Source organism: Aotus nancymaae, unplaced genomic scaffold, assembly GCF_030222135.1.
Source record: "Aotus nancymaae isolate 86718 unplaced genomic scaffold, 86718_ANA_hifiasm-v0.15.2.pri h1tg000016l, whole genome shotgun sequence".
Classification (NCBI taxonomy): Eukaryota; Metazoa; Chordata; class Mammalia; order Primates; family Aotidae; genus Aotus; species Aotus nancymaae.
Window position 1 is genome coordinate 52,700,408 of NW_026988428.1, and position 18,240 is coordinate 52,718,647.

At 34.6% G+C, this 18,240-nt stretch overlaps 1 protein-coding gene across 1 annotated transcript in view; it reads left to right on the forward strand.

Moving 5' to 3' along the window:
• Nucleotides 1-18,240, forward strand: part of LOC105705767 (solute carrier organic anion transporter family member 1B1) — a 110,539-nt gene that overhangs the window by 66,011 nt on the left and 26,288 nt on the right. Inside the window, exons 8-11 of the mRNA XM_064377323.1 lie at nucleotides 6,707-6,949; nucleotides 10,290-10,454; nucleotides 12,280-12,475; nucleotides 14,624-14,789. Of these exons, the coding sequence (XP_064233393.1) occupies nucleotides 6,707-6,949; nucleotides 10,290-10,454; nucleotides 12,280-12,475; nucleotides 14,624-14,789 (770 nt within the window). The remainder of the gene's footprint in view (nucleotides 1-6,706; nucleotides 6,950-10,289; nucleotides 10,455-12,279; nucleotides 12,476-14,623; nucleotides 14,790-18,240) is intronic.

The window sequence follows — 18,240 nt, forward strand, 5'->3', positions numbered from 1 at the left end:
GTCCACTTCTGCATAGATTTTTTTTTTTCAATAAATATGTTGAAAAAATTTGGGGGGATTTGTGACAATTTGAAAAAAATTATAGATGAATTGCATAGTGCAGAAATATAGAAAACCCTAAAAAAAGAGATATGTCATGAATGCATAAAATATGTTTAGATACAAAACCATTTTTTCATTTACTACCATAAAATATACACAAATCTATTATAAGAAATAAAACTTGTTAGATGGTACAAGATGGCCAACTAGAATCACTTCCACTGAAGAAGCCCAAAATATTGAGTAAACTAATGTACTTAGAACATCTCTTTTGAGAGAAAGCACTGGAAGTCAATAGAGAGGTGACAGAGACACTGAGGCTAAAGAGAGAGAAAGTTGGAAACCCTGTGCAGGGTTGTTGAACACCAGAGATAGTTTCCAGCCCTGAATGGCTTCTAGCTAAGGGGTGAGTAAAGTGGCAGTGGGGCAGCCTATTCTCACTGCTGACATCTGGGATCCTAGCTACAAGAGAACCCACGACCCCCGAAGACTTTGGAACATGCAGGGGCATCTGCCCAGAGAGTAGGCAGAAACAGAAGTACAACCAGCATTGAACCCAGGGTGGTTTGCATGTTGAGTAGCTGCAGCAGAATGCAACCATAGGCACCCAATATTCCAAGGCTTGTTTTCTTCCACCAGGTAGCTCTCAACTCACCTGACCACTGAGCCAAAATTGCTCAAGGCCAACTTTCCTGTGAGCTGGGACACATCTGTACTGTAGACCTTTCTGCCTGCCAGTATCTCCCAGTACTCTTGCCTGGCCACACCTGCAAGAACATGTGCACAGCACAGCCTCCACTGCTCAGCCTGAGGTTTTTTCCAGTACCCTCACCTGAGTACTTCCTTAGTACTTCCTCAGTGTCCTTGGAGCACTTCAGATCCCCCAGTGTAGGAACCAGAGGGACCAGACAATGGAGCCAAAGGATAGACCCAAAACCTCAAGGTTGCAGTGGATAGCTAGGGAGTGTGAGCTAAGATTGGTGACCAGCACTCAAGCAGAGGAAGAGCCCCCAATCTGAGAACACTGAGATGGATGAGATGCATGGGTTCATGGGCCAGTGCAGAATGAGACATGCCTCTTTTCATAAGCCCAGTCCAGGAAGACTGTGTCCTGTCTGCCTGCTGCTGCCTCTGCCTGAGGGAGCTCCATGGCCCAGAACACCTAACAAAGGAAACATGAATGTGGTACTAGTGGCCAGAGGGGGTTCCCCCAAGGCCCAGGAGTGGGCCTGTTAAGGGGGTCATTTCTCTCTTCTGCTACGACAAGACTTGTAAACACACTGAAAAACAAGAGCTATGCCCCTGAGTAACAGCTTATCTGTCAGCCACTACTCTTAAGCACCATTTACTGAATCATAGCTCAATTTAAAACGTATATATGCGTGTGTGTGTGTGTGTGTGTGTGTGTGTGTGTGTATATATATATAAAACGTATATTTGAGACTGTATCTCGCTCTGTTATTTAGGTTACAGTGCAGAGAAGCAACTGTAGCTCACTGCAGCCTCAAACTCCTTGGCTCAAGATATTCTCCCATCTCAGCCTCCAAAGTAGCTGGGACTACAGGCACTCACCACTACACTTGGCCAATATTTGTTATTTTCTGTAGAGACAGGATTTTTTTATGTTTCTTTCTGTAGAGACAGGATTTTTTTATGTTTCTTTCTGTAGAGACAGGATTTTTTTATGTTTCCCAGGCTGATCTCAAACTTCTGGCCTCAAGTGAACCTCTCATTTTGGCCTCACAAAGTGCTGGGATTACAGGCTTGAGTCACTGTGCCTGGCTTCACAAATAGTTTGCCAGTATACATTGCCTGTGAAACTGAGAACAAGAATCTAGCTACAAATAAAAATCTTGTACAGAGTCTTATCCCTGTGAAGATACACAGAAATTAACCCAACTGACCATACTCAATTTAAACCACTGTTAGAGGAACACCAGCCCTTCAAGATGAAAAAGAATCATTAAGAAATCTGGTAATTCAAAAAATAAGAATGTACCCTAACCTCCAAATGGAGTGCGCTAGCTCCCCAGGAATTGTGGTTTCTTTCTGTAAAGAAATCAGACCTATGATCCATTGGAATTCCTGAGAGAGAAAAAGAGAGAGTAAGAAACTTGTAAAACATATTTGCAGATCTAGTCATCATTTGATGCTAGTTCACAGGTACTCATCTTCATCAAGTCATCTTCTGTTAGTTTCCCTGATGAGGTATGTATTAGCTCTTGAATTTCTCCAATACCTATATCTTGAAATTCTTTACTCCTCACCTTTTTTTTTCAATATCCATAATCTCTTTCATAACTTTCTTGATTGGCCATGTTGTGAATTCTATCAATTCATGCACAACATCTGAACAAAATTTTCTCAGGTAGAAATGTATTGTTTTGTACTTGATGACTTTCAGGTTTATATATATATATATATAACAACAATAGCATCTTAAATGGTGTAATTCTTCTAGTCTTTTATGATGTTCTCTCTATCATGATTTTCTTTGATAGCATTGAAAATCCTTTCTATACAGTGTCATTTGTAATGATCCTTAAAGTTTCTTATGACTCCGTGATCTAGAGACTGAAAGAAACCACATTCCTAGATGTTTTGGTCATTTTTAAGGATTTTTTTTTTTTTTTGCTATATTTTTGTCTGATGGAGTTGATTATAAAAACTGGTTTTCAAGCTCTGAGATTCTTTCCTCTCTTTGGTATGTTCTGCTGCTAAAGGTCTAAATGTACTATGAAATTCATGTTGTATTTTTTAAAATTCCAGAAATAGTATTTTTTAATGGCACAGAAGAAGCAGTTATGTTGTCTCCAGGAATTTGTTATTTCTTTTGCATCTAATTTTTGATGTATAATTTCCCATAGTAGTCTCTTATGATTGTTTTATTTTTCTAGCATCAATTCAATGTCTCCACATTCAGTTCTTATTTGTTTGAGTCTTTTTTTCTTAGTGTAAAGTTTGTCAATTTTGCTTATCTTTCAAAAAGACCAACACTTAGTTGTGTTGATATTTTTTGTTTCTTTCTCTATTCTTTATTTTATTTATTTCTTCTCCAATCTTTGTTTTCTTCTGCTAACTTTGGCCTCAGTTTGTTTTTCTTTTTATAATTTTGTGAGGTGTAAAATAGTTATTTATTTGAGATAATTATTTACTTTTCTAGCATAATTATGTGAATTTTATCAGTATGTACTGAGAGCAAATCATGCCAGATGCTGCTAGTGACCATAAATTAGAGAAATAACCTCTGTTTGTTGGATTTGAGAATAAAATTTACCCTACAAATGTAGAAATTTATTATTAAACACTTCTCTCTTACTACTGTTCTTCTTGTATCTCATGTTTTAGAATGTTTTGTTTTTGATTTGCTTTGCATCTAAATATTTTCTAATTTCCCTTTTGATTTCTTGACAATTTAATTATTGAAGAGCTTGTTAATAGCCATATTTTTGAAATCATCTACTATTCTTTTTACTACTAATTTCTGGTTTTATTCCATTGTAGTTAGAAAAGATAATTGGTATGATTTTAATCTTAAATTTGTCAAGACCTGTTGTGTGATGTAACATGTGGTCTGTCTTACAAAATGTTCCATTTCCATTTGAAAAGAATATACATTCTGTTTTTATTGAGTGAAGTATTCTCTATGTGTCTATTACATTAACTTGGTCTATAATGTTTTTCAAGTCCTCTGTTTCGTCATCGATATTCTGTCTGATCATTCTATTTACAATTGAAAATGAGATATTAAGGCCTCCTAGTATTATAAAGTCAGCCTATTATGGAGGGCTAACTGTACTACACTGTTTTATATAAGAGACTTGAGCATCCTTGAATTTTGGTATTCATAGGGAATCCTACATCCATTGCTCACAGATACTAAGAGATGATTGTATTGTATTTCTCTATATTTCTCTTTTCAGTTCTGTCCATGTTGGCTTTACAGCTTTTGGCTCTTTGAGATTGGATGAATATACATTTATAATTGTTGTATATTCCTGGTGAATAAACTTAAAAATCATTTTATAATGTCCTTTTTGCAACTTGAGACAGTTTTTGACTTAGAGTCTTTTTCTTTCTTTGACAAAGAGTTAGGTTGCAAATTTTCCAAACTTTTATTTTCTGCTTCCCCTTTAAATATAACTTTCAAATTTAGGTCATTCCTTTGCTCTCATATCTGAGCATAACATGTTGGAAGCAGCCAAGCTATATCCTGAATGCTTTACTGCTTAGAAATTTCTTCCATCAGATGTCCTAAGTCATCACTCAAGTTCAAACTTCCACAGATCCCCTAGGGTATGAACACAATGAGGCCAATTACTTTGCTAAGGCATAACAAGAGTGACCTTCGCTCCAGCTCTCAATAACTGTTATTTCCATTTGAGACCTTGCCAGCATGAACTTCATTGTCTATGTCATGATCTGCATTTCGGTCACAATTCAAACTTTCCCTCATCTTACCTTCTTCTGAGTCCTCCAAACTCTTGTAAACTCTACAAGTTACCTAGTTCCAAAGTCAATTCCACATTTTCAGGTATCCTTACAGCAATATCCCACTTCTTGGTACCAATTTTCTGTGTTAGGCCATTCTGGCATTCTTATAAAATAGTACATGAGACTGGGTAGTTTATCAAGTAAAGAGGTTTAATTGGCTCATGATTCTGCAAGCTGTACAAGCATGGCACTGGCATCCTCTCAGCTTCTTAGGAGACCTCAAGGAGCTTTTACTCCTGGCAGAAGTTAAAGCAGGAGCAGGCACATCATGTGTTGAGAGAAAGAACAAGAGGGAGGTGAGGTGCCACACACTTTTTAAGCAACCGTATCTTCTCATGAGGACTCATTCACTATTGCAAGGACAGCCCCAAGCAATGAAGGATCTACCCCATGACCCAAACAACTCCCACCAGGCCCTGCCTCCAACATTGGTTATTACATTTCAACCTGAGATTTGAGCAGGACAAATACTCAAACCATATCAGCCTCCGAGTCTTCGTGGACTGAAATTATATAGGAGAAAACTTTCATCAATCAACCCAGGCAGAGCTTCTGTGGCCTCTCAAACTTTGATTCTTGTTTAAACTGCTCTCTTTTTCTTAGGAACTTCCAGAATCTAGGGTATGCAGTCTCATGAGCACTTTTAGACAGTGGACAGAGAAGCTTGTCACTTGGTTAACTCCCAGAAAATTTTGAATATTTCTTTCTTTTTTTTTTTAACTGCCTCACTCTGCATAGATCTGGAAGCAAGGAGGAGCTTTGGTAAGTGCTCACGTGGTGATTTAAGCTACCATTTTTCTGTTCTTTGTCCCTTCTTGGAGGCAAGCATATGCCTAGCCCCAAGATAGGCAAGACAATGACCAGCTGCTGGAGTTAGACACAGAAAAGATGAAATGTTAAGTGTGTGGTTGAAATATTTCCTTCCCCATGGAGAAGAAGTTTTTAATTTTTTTTTAACCTGGTCACTCTGCACTAAGCTATGGGCCAGGAGCTGTGGGAACGCTTATATACTAGTTCAAGCTACCATCTTTGTTTTCTGTAGCCTCCAGAGGTCTAGTATGTGCTGGGTCCTGTCAACTCTTCAAGATAGGTAATATAGAAGACAGTTGCAAGGGTAGTACCTGAAAAGTTAAAATTTTGGATGTGCAGTCCCACTCTTTCTCTCCATAGGGATAAGCTGGAGATGAGGTTTTCTTGGATTCAGTCTGTGTTGAGCCAGGGAGACGAGCTATTGCAAGTGTTCACATACCCTTTCAAACTTTCAGTTCTTGAATACATTGTATTATAATGAAAGGAACAGCAAAGAGGTGTCTCCAATTTTCTTACAAGTCAATATAGCCGATACTGTACTTTCCTGGGGTACAATGGCCTGTGAACTAGTTTCTGGACTTTTCACAAATGGAATTGATTTGTGTATCACTGTTGAATCAGTGTGTTCATAAAGGAAAAAAGAGTCCAGTTCTTCCTATTCTGCTATCTCGCTGGTAATTCATATAGGCTTTCTTATTACTTAGATTGTTTACTTTATACCTGCTAAAACAGTGCACTTACACTTGAGATATAGCATTTACATAGTACTCTTGTTCATGATTAAAAAAAAAATGTGGTTGAAATAAAATGATTAAATTATTCCTAATATCTAGAGTCTAAATCTTCTGGGTTACTTTTAAAGTCATATTTTCACTGGATTTTCTTATCCTCTGTGTTGTCAAGAGAGTTGAAAATGCTGATTTTGAGCATGGTGGGAAGCCCTGTATCAGATTTCTTGCAAACTGCTTAAATTTCATTGCTGACCCCTTCTTGACTTTATTAGATTGTGGCAATAGACATTTTCAGAAAACATTGAGAAGTCATGTTTCTTCCACAGGTAGTTATTAAATGGTCTGCAAGCTTAAATGTCCAGTGATAGAAATTGTCAAGTCTTGTAATGAGAAAAGACATCAAATGCACACAAGCTCAGGCAATGACAACAGTATCACGACTGATTCCTAGGCAATGTCAGTTGCATTATGTCATCAAGTATTAGACTAATCCTTAGTCTCAGAAATGACAAAAAAAAAAAGTGTCTCGGAATTAAGACAGTTTAATTTACTTTCTTCATGTCATTATTTCCTCAACCTATTGTATTTCAAAATAATTTTGACTGGCTTCTTCTAATTATTTCTTCTAGGCACGATCAGGATAACTCCTAACGACTCTCGCTGGGTTGGAGCTTGGTGGCTTGGTTTCCTTATGTCTGGACTGTTATCCATTATCTCTTCCATACCATTTTTTTTCTTGCCCCAAACTCCAAATAAACCACAAAAAGAAAGGAAAGCTTCACTATCTTTGCAAGTGCTGAAAACAAATGATGAAAAGAATCAAACAGCTAATTTGACCAATCAAGGAAAAAATATCACCAAAAATGTAACTGGCAAGTATTTTACGTTCATTGTCAACTTGGAGTTGTTAATCTCAATGACAAGGAGGAATGAATATTCCAAAATAATAAAGCATACCCAACTCATCTGGAGTTGGATTTCTTTTGCACTAAATTTAGATAAATTATTTTTCTAAAACACCTATTAAAGTTAACATATATGCCTTGAACACATAATAAATGGAAGAGAATTAGCTTTGTGCTTTTTAGCAGGGAGAAACCAACCAAAAGCTACAAATATCCATTTTTTTATAATCTAAATAATATATATTAATTTTAATATAATATGGTTTAAACTGAGCGTTCAAAGAATTATAATATTTCATTCCTTTATTTATTCAACAGGTAGTACCAGGAACCATAATATGCCCTGGTAATAAAACATTACCTCTATTTTTCAAGAGCCTAGTGGGTGATACTGAGAAATATATAGACAATAGCAATATAGTACCTTAAGTATTATGGTGAAGTTAAACATAACTATTCTCAGGTGTAGAGATAGATTAAGGAGAAGGAAGTCAGAAGTTTCTCCCTAGGTAATTAGAGTGTATTTCTTTTGGTAATCTCTCTCTCTCTCTCTATCTATCTATCTATCTATCCATCCATCCTAATCTAATCTAAATATTAAAAATAAAGTGGATGCAATGGTGGTATTTAAGATAATCAGAGTAAGTAATGTAAATTAGGATGCCTCAGCATTTGATAGTGCCTCTTCTTTTGAATATAAGCCCTGGGGACTAATGGAGAACCACTGAGAGTCAATAAACAAAGAGAATGACTTGGCAGCAACCAGAGCAAGATATGTGAAACAGTGAGGTGTTGACAGAATTTTGCAGATTAGGGAGAAATGGTGAAATAGTAAAAGTCGAAGCAATGCAACACCTAAACCCGTGGCATCTTTTTCAAGTTTTCTTTAAGATGACAAATTCTCCAGTGTAGCCTACATTCTTCCTTTTATCAGCTCTTTTACTTATTACTTTATTGTTGTTTTCTTCTTTCTATCACACTAACCTAAAAGCAATGATGTTCCGGCACTCTGTATATTGGCTCATAGCAGAGGACTGTTAACTTTCAGCTACATTGGTATCTCAAAATTGTTCATGGCAAGAGAATTACCATGATTTATTACGATTGAAATTGGGATATACAACAAATAGAAGTTTTTTTCCTAAGAATCAGGCGTTAAACAATTATGTTTTTAAAATTTGACATTTACAATAAAAGTACTATACCAATAATTTTCTTTGTATATGTTATATTTCTACTCTACCAAATCAAATCTTTTAAAAAATTAGATTGTCTAAACCTATAAGGAGCATGGTTTACTGTGATCGAAAAAGAACAGAGAGGGTAATGAAGTTAGAAAAATAGGACAGTTGTAGACATAATCTATATCATGACCAGTTTTTGTAGGGTAGTGACCCTAATAAAGAGGATCTCAAGTATTTATCTATTAGGAATGGATAAAATAAGAATATATAGTCAGAAAAAAATATTGAATTTATTCCATATGCTCTTTAATAGAATTAAAGCTGATTAGAATGAAAGGATGATTGCTGTTCATTACAAAAACAGTGTGTAAACAATGAGAAATGTTCCAAAGTAGAGCAAATTTCTTCCTGAGGTACTCAGTTTAATGCTGCTTGTTTATTGAGCCACTTATTAATGATATATATCTATCCATCTATAGTAGATCATGATTGTATGGAAGTTCACACTTGATGACATTGAATTTCTCATCCTCAAAAATGCAATGATTTTGTGAATGTATATACTCCGTTTCTGTTGAGGAAAGGCCACAACTCACTTATAATACTTACAAATCAGGGATGGTTCTTCATGACTGGAGGCCTGTAGAGAGAAGTGTGGCACTTTGGTCTAAAAATTTTAAATGTTGTTTGTTCCCGCTATACATTTTCTTACCTCTTCTCTTTTTTTCTCTTCTGTGTCTTTTCTATAACTTTCTTTTCTCCTTATTTTAAGCAGATCCAACTCTTTCATAGCTGACATTAGATGGATATCTTAGTTCTGACTATATATGATGAAAATATTTAGAGGTCTAAAGAGAGAAAAATATTTCAAAGCCTGTATCATCCATCTCTCAGTAACCATATCTGGTTCTATCTTGCTGAACTCTGATACTTCCTACTGTTTTTCTAAGTAGTTCCTTCTACTTTTAACTCCGATTACAGCTAGTTGACCTGGTGATCACAGATCCAGATGACATAATTTCTGCCATGAACAGAAACTAGAAGTTTGTTACCACATCTGTTTATAGGCATAGGTGGTTGTATTATTATTATTATTATTATTATTATAATACATGGGACATAACATCACCTGGCTGCTTTTCTTGTATCTTAAGACAGAGGGTTTATAATACTGCCAAATGTACTGAGAAAGTATGTTATGGTAGAAAAGCTGTATACTAGAGAAACAAGAGGTCTGAGTCCTCATACTAGATTGATCTTTAAGAATTTTGAACCTCAATGCTCATATTTCTGTGGGTTTCAGATTATGCTGTCTTTAATTTACATTTTCATTTAATAGTTGTATTTTTAAGATAATACTTATTAAGTACTAATAAATAAGAAACATTGTATGTCTTATTCACTTTGGGTTTTTTTTTTTTTTTTTTTTTTGAGGTGGAGTCTTGCTCTGTTGCCCAGGCTGGAGTGCAGTGGCACGATCTCAGCTCACTGCAACCTTCTCCTCCCAGGTTCAAGTGATTCTCCTGCTTCAGCCTCCCAAGTAGCTGGGATTACAGATGTTACAGATGTGTGCCACCATGCTTGGCTTATTGTTGTATTTTTAATAGAGATGGGGTTTCACCATATTGGCCAGGCTGGTCTCAAACTCCTGACCTCAGATGATCCACCCACCTTGGCCTCCCAAAGTGCTGGGATTACAGGTGTGAGCCACTGTGACTGGCCTTCACTTTTGTTTCTTGAACAATTAGCATATTGTCTGGTACCTAGTTGAAAACCTAACATTTGTTGAATGAATGAATAAGTGAATTAATACATTTGCAGTAGTATTGTAACGTACCCAGGATAATCAAATATTAAGTGAAGAAAGCAAGTTACGAAACAACACTTATGCATGACCCTATTTGAGGGTAAAATAAACAAATAAATATTAATATACATATGGAAAATATTGAAAGGATATATTTTAAAACTGTGAATATCCTGTAGTATTGCCAGCTATCCTCACTCTTTGTGTTATGTAGCTATAGAATTTTAAATCTTACATGACCTATGTTCACAAGTTTCAGATGTAAATGTATATTTAAGTTGCATTCTAATATTTTATTTATTTTTGCAATTTATAGGTTTTCTCCAGTCTTTTAAAAGCATCCTTACTAATCCCTTCTATGTTATATTTGTGCTTTTGATGTTGTTACAAGTAAGCAGCTATATTGGTAGTTTTACTTTTATCTTCAAATATGTAGAGCAACAGTATGGTCAGCCTGCATCTAAGGCTAACATTTTGTTGGGTAAGACATATTTTTTACTTGTGTGCTTGATAAGCGAAATACTACTAAATAGTTGTATTCCAAGTGACATTTTATTGTGAAGGTGATTTCATATTTTAGCAATACAAAATAAGTATAATTTTCTTGTATTATCTCTCAAATGTTATCAAACATATACAACTTGTGATGTCATTATTGCTCTGCATTTGAAGTTACATCTTATTTTAGATGAGTTCCTAAAGAAAATGATGCAAGTAAATGAAAAATTGAGAGGTAGTATCTGCATAATTGGGTCTTAATATTTAGCGCTGAGATCCTGAGGCAAACCCTTTTGTGATTATAATCATTGTAATTCTATAATTTATGGACTTTGAAATCAAGACTCAGTTACTTACAAAAATATGATACTAAGAGTTCCAAAAAGGGTATCAATTTAAATACATCAAAATATGCATAATTCAAAATAAATATCATATTTTCCAGAATATTTTTTACTGCAATATCTATTTTCAATGACATATTTAGATGTGCTTATAAAGGAAAGTTTCCTTGTATTATTCTTGCCATAACTGTAGTATTGAAGACACATTATAGGAATTCAATAAATATATGATGAATTAAACAACTTATCATGTGGTATATAACTAGGTCATAAGTAAAAAAGAAAACGAATGTACTGAAGCACTAGACCAAGCTTCCAGACTACCTCTCTGTTGATTTTAAGATAAAAGTTTAAAATCTAAAGATACTGTTTTGACTTCCAATAACCTAGCCTGAGATTTTTCCTAGAGAAGATTTCATCTGTAATAACTTTTACTAGACAATAACATGGAAAAGTTATAGGAGGTATTAAACATTATTAATCCTGTATGTAGACCTATTTGTCAATTCAGAGTCGATGTGTTTTTAAATAATTGATAAAGATATATTAATCTATTGTCAGGCTCTGGGCAGATTTAGAGTGAGTTATTGAGGGTTGGAACTTGGAACTCTATTTGAGAGACATAAAAGGCTTTCAATGATAGGACTGAAGTTCCATAGGCAGAAAGATGGTGTTTTGTTGTTGATTTCCAGAAAAACAAAATTGCCTTACGGAAATGATCTGCCCCAACAAAGAAATATCCTTAGCCACTGCCTTTTGCTATTGAGGAAACCAAACTGTCATCATTGGCAGGAACAAATTATATGGACCCCCTACCACCATCCTGCTTTGTCATTCTTCTTTTTAAAAAGTAATAAGATTGACATTCTATTATAAAGACACATACACACATATTTATTGAAGCACTATTTACAATAGCAAAGACTTGGAATCAACCCAAATGCCCATCAGTGATAGACTGGATAAAGAAAATTTGGCACATAATTCCATGGAATACTACGCAGCCATAAAAATAAATGAGTTCATGTCCTTGGCAGGGACATGGATGAAACTGGAAACCATAATTCTCAGCAAACTAACACAGGAACAGAAAACCCAACATAGCTCATTCTCACTCATAAATGGGAGTCATACAATGAGAATACATAGACACAGAGAGGGAAACATCGCACACCGGGGCCTGTTGGGGGCTGGGGGAGAAAAGGGAGGGAGAGCATTAGGATAAATACCTAATGCATGCAGGGGTTAAAACCTAGATGACAGGTTGATAGCTGCAGTAAACCACCACAGGACATGTATATCTATGAAACAAACCTGCATGTTCTGCACATGTATTACAGAACTTAAAGTAAAATTTAAAAACAAGTAATAATATCAAATAAATTTGATTGACATATACTGTGTTTCATCTATAAAGACATATCAGAAAAACTGTGATTACAACTTTTTTTCTTTTATTTCTAGGAATCATAACCTTACCTGTTTTTGCAACTGGAATGTTTTTAGGAGGATATATCATCAAAAAATTCAAATTGAACCCAGTTGGAATTGCCAAATTCTCATTTTTTACTGCTGTAATGTCATTGTTCTTTCACCTATTATATTTTTCCATGCTCTGTGAAAATAAATCAGTTGCCGGCCTAACCGTGACCTACGATGGGTTTGTATAGATCACTATATCAATTGCATAATATGTTAACTATCTAATTAAGAGTCTCTGTATAAGTAATATAAGACAGAAAACATTTTTAACTAAACTCTCTTTTAGTTAAGCCAACTTTAAAATTCTCAAAATATCTATTTAAGATTTCAAACACTTATTCTTTTATTCCTCCCTTAAAGAAAAGCAATATCGGTTGTAATAATAATAACTATTATTTATGTGGTACTCACAATTAGAGGTGGGTACTTTTTTCCTTACTTTATGAGTGGGAAAAGTAAGGTTTAGGGAAATACATGGATTACACAGCTAGCAATGTTGAGATTCTAACTCAAATTTGGGGTTTTTAAGTCCAAAACTCTTAGTCTTAACCACCAACCTTGGATGGATCGTAAGAGTCACATAAATGACATTACGCAAAAGTGACTAAACAACTTTTACCTACAGTTCATTTTGATGTTTAACAACTATCTTTATAAAATAACACTTAATGTTGTGCTGAATTTTCTTTTTTGCAAGCTAATATTGTTTTTTTCTGATATTGTCTACATTGGAAGTAGCATTAAGAAATATTCTATAGATAATTGCATATTAGACATTGAAGAATCTTTACTTTTCCATGATTTCTAGGTATAGCAAAGTATTTTTAGTACAACAGTCTCCACCTCAAATCAAGGACAAGAATCCTGTGCAGATTTCTAATAATCTCCTGAATATAGCCAACAATTTAAGCTTAGAAAGGTTCACATTCAAGCAACAAACAGAGATGCTCAAATCACAATTCAGTAGCCATGTTCTTTAGTGCTGCTTACTATTGGTTCTGAGCTTTCAGTCTGGATCCCATGAGGTGTTAATTTTAACTTGTCAAATCTTCACACATTTTCTTCTCTAAACATGCCATTCTTGGAGGCTTGCCTACCTAATCTGAAACTCTTTCCCTGCACACTCCTAATTTTGAACTGTTATTGATCTTTCCTATCCAACATCACCTACTGCAGTAAATTAAAATACATTGTCCTAGAAAACTGAATTTTAGAGGCAAAAAATCCTTAGAGATGATGCAATCCAACCCTTGTATTATACACTCCTTTATTATTTAAGACTGAGAAAAAATGTACCACGTTGAAGTCACACAATGACTCTAGATTCTAGACTGATCCTATGTCACACCCTTAGTTCAAAAGGATTCCTGGTTTTAAGGGCAGGCCAGTTTCTTGACAACAAGGTTAGTCACTGTACCAAGTACACAAAAGATGGCAGCAAGAATTAAAGAGGATTTGTTTCATTTAATAAAATTTTATCAAACCCTTCCTTAAAGGTAAGTATTAAGGATATTTGTAGGATACATCATTCTCTCATGGGAATAATTTAATGACAAATAATATAATTAATAGATTCAACATTTATAAACTCCTGTGATTGGGACAAGTTTTTAAAGTATGAATTATTGCAGAGTTATCAGAATGTGTTCTGAATATCTCTGAGGACCTCCAGACTTTATCAAGGGGTGCACAAGTTCGAAACTATTTTTATAATAATACTAAGACACTACTGGCCTTTTTATTCTCATACTCTCTTGACAGTATAGTGATATTTTTTAAGGCTCCAAGATATGTTATTAATTCATCAATCTGACTTTAAGACATGTTTTAAGCATGTCTAATTTTTTCTTAAATATTAAAATATAGATTTTTAAATTCAACCTAGTTAAATAACATTTGTAGATTCACAAGACTTTGCAATGAGCTAAAAGTAATGTCATCACCTTACTGAAGAGAAACTGAGTCTCAGAAAAGGCATAATTTATCTAATGTGAAAATTCATGACAGAATTATAAAGACTTTTTGTCTAAGTCTTACTTAACATCTTTGGTTTATTTTTACATTTTGCATTTTCTAGGTCACAAGTCATGTCTTGGCAAAGATGGAGAGCATAAAATAAATAAGTATTTTTTTTAAAACTTTGCCATTTCATCATCATCAAATCAAATTTCTTCATATAAAGAAAAGTTATTTATCATCTGTTTGTCTTTTCTTTTCCCTTTTGTCTACTTCCACTTTACTTCTTTCTCTTCCTCCTTCTCCTCCCCTTCTTTCTCTTTTCCTTCTCTCTGTCTCTTTTTGATATATGTATATTGTATATTTCCAGAAATAGTTCAGTGACATCTCATATAGATGGACCAGTTTCTTATTGCAACTCAGACTGCAATTGTGATGAAAGGCAATGGGAACCAGTCTGTGGAAACAATGGAATAACTTATATCTCACCTTGTCTAGCAGGTTGCAAATCTTCAAGTGGTAATAAAAAGCCTGTAGTGAGTATTAGTTTTTATTTTCCTTTCCTTATTCAAAAGCACAAATTAGATTGAACAATTTCTTATCAAATCATTCTGTAACTAAGGACTCCATTAAAAACATAAAAAAGAAAGTTTCCAATATTATCTGTTATTTTGATAGCTGTGATGTTGTATAGACAAAGTTTTATATAAAAGTCTGCTTAGGGCACAATCAGGTTTTTCTGTTCCTTGAATTCTAATTGGATATCACCCCACTTTTTTCCTTTGAGATTATAAGACTATGACCTTTTAGAATTTGAATGCATTTAAGATATCTAAGAAGCACTTTATTTGATTGAAGCCTATAATTTTCATTAAGTTGGAATTACTTTATCCTTCAGAATTCAGGAAAATGTCCTGAGTTAACCCATTGTCAGCACTTTCTGTCTTACTATGACAGCAATCAATATGCAATGTTATATACATAATCTGATCTCTTTAGCTCTTGGCTCACTACACTCTTTACTTTCTAAGAAATTAATCAAGGCTTCATGCTCACTTAATTGCCCTAGTCTTGATTTTCTATGTTGATTTCCCCAAAGCTGGCGCTTCTACCCAAGATAATGTAAGTATCCTGCTCACCTATTGTCAATATATCTCGTAGAAATGTCATTTCTTTCTTCTTGCAAAACCTTTCTTTCCATGTGAACTATAGTTTTTCTCTAATCTCTCGTGTAGCTCCCTATCATTGGAAATGGATTATGGTGTTTCCCATACCTACAATCCACTCAACATCTCACAAAGTTGTGTAATGTTTTCCTAGGAACTTTTCCTATTACCAACATTAGTGAAACAGCTAGGATTATTGCTCTCTGCCACACGCTTCTGTGTTCTATTTTTAAACATTTTCTATCTAGTCTTGCCCATGGACCTACCAATTGTAATATGGAAGGGCATGTAGAACTTCAAAGAATAAATCATCCTGGACTTTTTGAAGATAGGCCACAACTTTTAAAAAATTGCACAAATAGGGCCCAAAAATCTCTACTTACAAGCCCACATCTCTGTCATGGCAATAATGACTCTCTCGTGCAGTTATTTCCTTTTCCTTTGCTATTTATTTTTATTTTCAAAAAATAATTCAACTCTTATTTTAGGTAAAGGTGGTTACAAATGAAGGTGTGTTACATATGTATATTGTGACAAGCTGAGTTGAAGTTTAAGATACAATCCTTCCCATCCCCCAGATAGTAAGCATAATACCCAATAATTAGTTTTTTAGTACTTGCTCCTCTTTTTCTCTCTCCACTCTAGTAGTCTGTAGTATGTATTTTTCCTGTCTTTATATTTGTGTGTACCTAGTGATTAACTTCCACTTATAAGTGAGAAAACATGTGGTATTTGATTTTCTGTTCCTATGTCAATTCACTTAAGATAATAACCTCCAGCTGCATTTAGGTTGCTGCGTTTAATGTCCCTTGGGACATTATTTCATTCATTGTTATGGTCATGTAGTATTCCATTGTTTATAGCAATGACAATAAAAGCCAAAATTGACAAGTTGGATCTTATTAAACTAAAGAGCTTCTCAGCAAAAGAAACTGTCACCAGAGTGAACAGGCAACCTACAGAATGGGAGAAAAATTTTGCAATCTAGTTATCTGACAAAGGGCTAATATCCAGAATCTACAAAGAACTTAAAAAAATTTACAAGCAAAAAAACAAACAACCCTATCAAAAAGCGGGCAAATGATATGAACAGACACTTCTCAAAAGAAGACATTTATGCAGCCAACAAATATATTTTAAAAAGCTCATTATCACTGGTCATTAGAGAAATAAAAACCACAATGAGATACCATCTCACACCAGTTAGAATGGCAATTATTAAAAAGTCAGGAAACAACAGATGCTGAAGAGGATGTAAAGAAATAGGAACATTTTTACACTGTTGGTGGAAAATTAGTTCAACCATTGTGGAAGACAGTGTGGCAATTCCTCAAGGATCTAGAACTAGAAATACCATTTGACCCAGCAACTGCATTACTGAGTATATACCCAAAGGATTATAAATCATTCTATTATAAAGACATATGCACATGTATGTTTATTGCAGCACTGTTCACAATAGCAAAGACTAGAAACCAACCCAAATGCCCATCAAAGATAGACTGGATAAAGAAAATGTGGCACATATACACCTAGAATACTATTTAGACATAAATAAGGATGAGTTCATGTCCTTTGCAGGGACATGGATGAAACTGGAAGCCATTATTCTCAGCAAGCTAACACAGGAACAGAAAGCCAAACACTACATGTTCTCACTCATAAGTGGAAGTTGAGCAATGAGAACATATGGACATAGGGAGGAGAACATCACACACTGGGACCTGTTGGGGAGTGGGGGGCTAGGGGAGGGATAGCATTAGGAGAAATACCTAATGTAGATGACGGGTTGATGGGTGCAGCAAACCACTATGGCACGTGTACACCTATGTAAAAAGCCTGCATGTTCTGCACATGTATCCCAGAACTTAAAGTATAATTTGAAAAATTAAATTAAAAAGAAAGTCCCACTTTTTTTTATCCAACTCACTGTTGATGGTCACCCAGGTTGAGTCCATGTCTTTGCTATTGTGAATAATGCTGTGATGATCATATAAGTAGATGTGTTTTTGGTAGAAGAATTTATTTTTCTTTGGGTATATACACAGTAATGGGATTGCTGAGTTGAATGGTAGTTCTGTTAAGTTCTTTGAGAAATCTCAAAACTACTTTCCACAGTGACTGAACTAATTTACATTTCTACCAACATAAGATAAGCATTCTCTTTTCTCTGTAGCCTGGCCAGCATCTTTTTTTTTTTAACCTTTTAATAACAGCCATTCTGACTGGTGTCATTATGACCAGTGTGAGATGGTATCTCCTTGAGATTTTACATTTTTCTGGCAATTAATGATGTTAAACATTTTATGTATTTGTTAGCTGCTTATATGTCTTCTTTTGAGAAGTGTCAGTTCATGGCCTTTGTCTACTTTTTATTATTGCTTTTTGTTTGTTGAATTGTCCAAGTTTCTTATAGATTCTAGATATTAGTCCTGTGTTAGAAGTATGGTTTGCAAAGGTTTTCTCCATTCCATAGGTTGTCTGTTCACTCTGTTGATTATTTCTTTTGTTGTGCAGAAGCTCATTAGTTTAATTATGTCTCACTTGTCAATTTTTTGTTGTTGCAATTGCTTTTGAGAACTTAGTCACAAATTATTTGCCAAGGCCAATATCCAGAATATTTTCTAAGTTTTTTTCAATGGTGTTTATAGTTTTAGGTTTTACATATTGTCTGTAATACAGTTTGAGTAAATTTTTTATATGAAAAGAAGGGGTCTAGTTTAATTTCTCTATATACAGTTAGCCAGTTATTCCAGCACCATTTATTGAATAATAAGTACTTTCTCCATTGCCATTTATTTATTTATTTATTTATTTTTGC